General features: G+C 31.8%; 1 protein-coding gene across 1 annotated transcript; it reads left to right on the forward strand.

The window, feature by feature from the left end:
* The first annotated feature begins 1,131 nt into the window (after window positions 1–1,131).
* On the forward strand, window positions 1,132–1,894 carry LOC130729605 (uncharacterized). Its single transcript, XM_057581413.1, has one exon. It carries the CDS (start codon window positions 1,352–1,354, stop codon window positions 1,718–1,720), a length of 369 nt encoding a protein of 122 aa, XP_057437396.1. The 5' UTR covers window positions 1,132–1,351; the 3' UTR covers window positions 1,721–1,894.
* Window positions 1,895–3,183: the final 1,289 nt, after the last annotated feature.

A 3,183-nucleotide genomic window follows, 5' to 3' on the forward strand; every position in this document is an offset into this window, starting at 1 on the left:
ATTTTGGGATGCGAGGAGCAACGGGGGGATTTAGAGGAAGCTGGCGCTTCTCCTGGTAGTGGTGGACCTTACTTCACGCGCTCGAAAAAGACGTGTTTGCTTGGCAAAGTATTGGGGTTAGAGTTCGAGAGAAGCGACATAGAGGCTATCCGTGGTTTGGAGAAGGTCTATGAGGATCATTTTAAGACTTGAGTCACGCTTGTATATCCTGGTTATGTCTGTGAAAGAGTTAGGATGTTCTTTGTGGCCTATGCTCTTGTTTTTTTGCCTGTTTAGTTCCTGTTCGGTTTAGCGGGCTTCTTTTTGTTCGTCGAAGTGCCTTGTTATTAGTGGGTGATCTTCGCCCCCTGAGGGTCCTGTCCTTAGGGGTTTTTTGTGATAATCTATTTATATACTTTTACCTTTCAAAAAAAATAAATATACTATCCAATTGTAAATTAGCTAGACTAGATACCATTATGTCTATGTCCATATTAACACGTGTAAGATGGCCGTAACAGAAGTTGCCAACACATGATAGATTAGTTAGTAAGTATGAATTATTTCTTCTCAGAGGATGGATTGTGTGCTTGATTCCTTCTTGTGAGTGTTATGCCGAAGGACAATGAATAAGTATATGTGTAAGTGACATATATCTATATATATGGTTTACCAGAACCAAACTCACTTAAATACATTTAAGTGGGTAATACACACTTTACTTTCTCTCTTATCTCATTTTCACACATTTTCCTTTTTATTTCTCTGTAATTTCTGTCACATCACATATCATACCACTCATTTTTCTTAGGGGTTGTCTAAATGACCCATAATAAAGTTTAGGTTAAATAACCCACCATCCAATCACATTAGAGATAAGTGAGTTGAAATTTCTATATTTTATTTATTAATTTATTTCCAACTCATTTATCTCAAATGTGATTAAATGGTCGGTTATTTAACCCAAACTTTATAATGGGTCATTTAGACAATTTTTTTTCTTATTTATCTTTATATTTCATAAGGAGAAGGTGGAATACAAGTGTTAACACACCATTATTCAATTCCATTTAACTTGATAAATCAAACTGTACTCCATATTAATCGCTGTGTCAGTAAATACACCCAACTACCTCTTGAGGTTTCATTTAACACACTCAACAGCTTCTACATATCTATCACCTCTCTGATCCTTCCAACAACCCATAGACCCTTCCCTTTCTTCCCTTGTCATATCAGATTTCATATTAAAAAAAACCAACAACTCAAAAAACATATCCTTCAAGAGGGATAAATACTTCTCCCATCTTTCTCCAAGTTTTCATTGATTTGCCATCTTTTGTAGTTGATTTCAATTCTGAGATAATCCAAAATGTCTAACATCCAGATTGCATCAGTGAGCAAGTTTCGTTACCAAAGGCTCAAACATGAAGGTGGGTATGAAATTGAGAGGGACAGAGTACTGATTCAGAGACCAAAGAGCTGGTTCAGGTTCAGGTTCAGAAGGATTCAAATTAGGAGGAGGTTCAGGCTGAAAATTCCAAGCTTGAAAAGACTCTGGAGGAAAAGGGTCAGGCTAGTCTCTTCCATGAGACTTTCATATGCCAAAGTGTTGAAAAGGTTCAAGGATAACAAGGTTCATTTTGGTGATCTTTTTGCTGGGAACTACTTGTTCATGCAAGTCAATCCTTCATCACTCAAGTACCTTGAAAAAGAGTTCTCTATTTCAAAAATTGCTTAGTCTTAATTTATCTGCACGCACCCTTAATTTGTTTATTGTGCAATCTTTTCATGTTCCTATAATGGCTTGTTTACTAATGTAACTCTGATCTGTTAACCTCATTCTGAAAATTTGGGATTGGGATGCAGCAAAATAGTAATTTATAGTTGGAATAATCACTTTCCTCTTCAAATATACTAGTGGCTCTGCTGCCTCTACCTCTACTTCACGTCTTCACATTAAATTCTATCAGCCCAATTTATAAATCATTTAAATTTACCAATTACCATTAATTATTGCTTTAAATCATGGTTGAAACTTGAAACTAGTAGATTTTCGAATTTGTCAAACTTGTCTCTTCCAATTTTTTTATGGCATAGCTAGTACTCCTAATTGTTTCCCTCGTTCTAGGCCTGATTGCAGGAGAGATCTGATTGTTCAGTTTGCAGAAAGAAAGAAAGAAAGAAAGAAAGAAAAAAAAAAAAAGCAAGTTCATAATATAATGTGACACCATTTGTTCAGAATGGTGACAGTTGGACAGAAGCTTATACTGATCTGTCAATTTGTAAAATGCTTCAGTATTTGTTTGTTTTAAAGTTTTTTTTTTTAAAATGTTTGTTTTAAAGTTGAGTAGGATAGAATGAAGCTAAGAAACAGAGGAATAACTTTTGTTGAAATTCAATTTAGATGTTTTTACTTAAATTTAAATAAAGTGGGTTTTTTTTTTGTTACATAAGGAATGAAAAATAAAGTGGGTTTGGAAAGACTTAAATCGTACTTTTATTTTAAAAGTTTTGTTTATGATGATTTTAGTTCCCAATTTTATTTTTCGGATATTTTGTTCACAAACTTTTTAATTCTTGCTAATTTATCATTATTATTCTCCTAATAACTCTTAAATTCTCATTTTTTTTAGAATTTTTTTGGAAATCGAATTAATATGATCATTGTAGACGTTATTTCCAATAATTATAATATTAAATTTGATTATAAAATTTTAATTTCCCAACTCTTTATATCCTAATTCATATCTTCAAATGTTTTCCAATGTTTTTTAACTTTTAAATTTTATCAATATGTATATGCCCTAAAATATTTGTAAAGAAAATTAAAATATAATGATTTTATATGAATATAAAGATAAAATTTGCTTAATTTTAAATGTAGAGACACATTTGCTGGGATTGATTATAGTACTGGTGGAGAAGTCTCAAATCGCTCAATGAAGAACGAGGTTAAAAAGAGTTATTAGAGAAGTCTCACATTGCTTGGCGTTCTGAAGTAAGAGGTTACGGTTTTTAAAAACTGTTTTAATTTCACTTTTTAAAAATTGAAAATTTAAAAACTTGTTTATTTTCAAAAACTATTTTTGAAAATAGTACTCAATTTCAGTTTTAGAAACTACAATACTAGAACAACTAAAAGAAATTTTTTATTTTAGTTTTTAGTTTTCAAATTACAAGTTTTTTAATGTTAGAAAACAT

The sequence above is a fragment of the Lotus japonicus genome, chromosome 1 (genome assembly GCF_012489685.1).
Source record: "Lotus japonicus ecotype B-129 chromosome 1, LjGifu_v1.2".
NCBI lineage: Eukaryota > Viridiplantae > Streptophyta > Magnoliopsida > Fabales > Fabaceae > Lotus > Lotus japonicus.

Coding starts and splice junctions, on each gene's coding strand:
- LOC130729605 (XM_057581413.1), top strand. CDS start 1,352: ATGTCTAACATCCAGATTGCATCAGTGAGCAAGTTTCGTTACCAAAGG.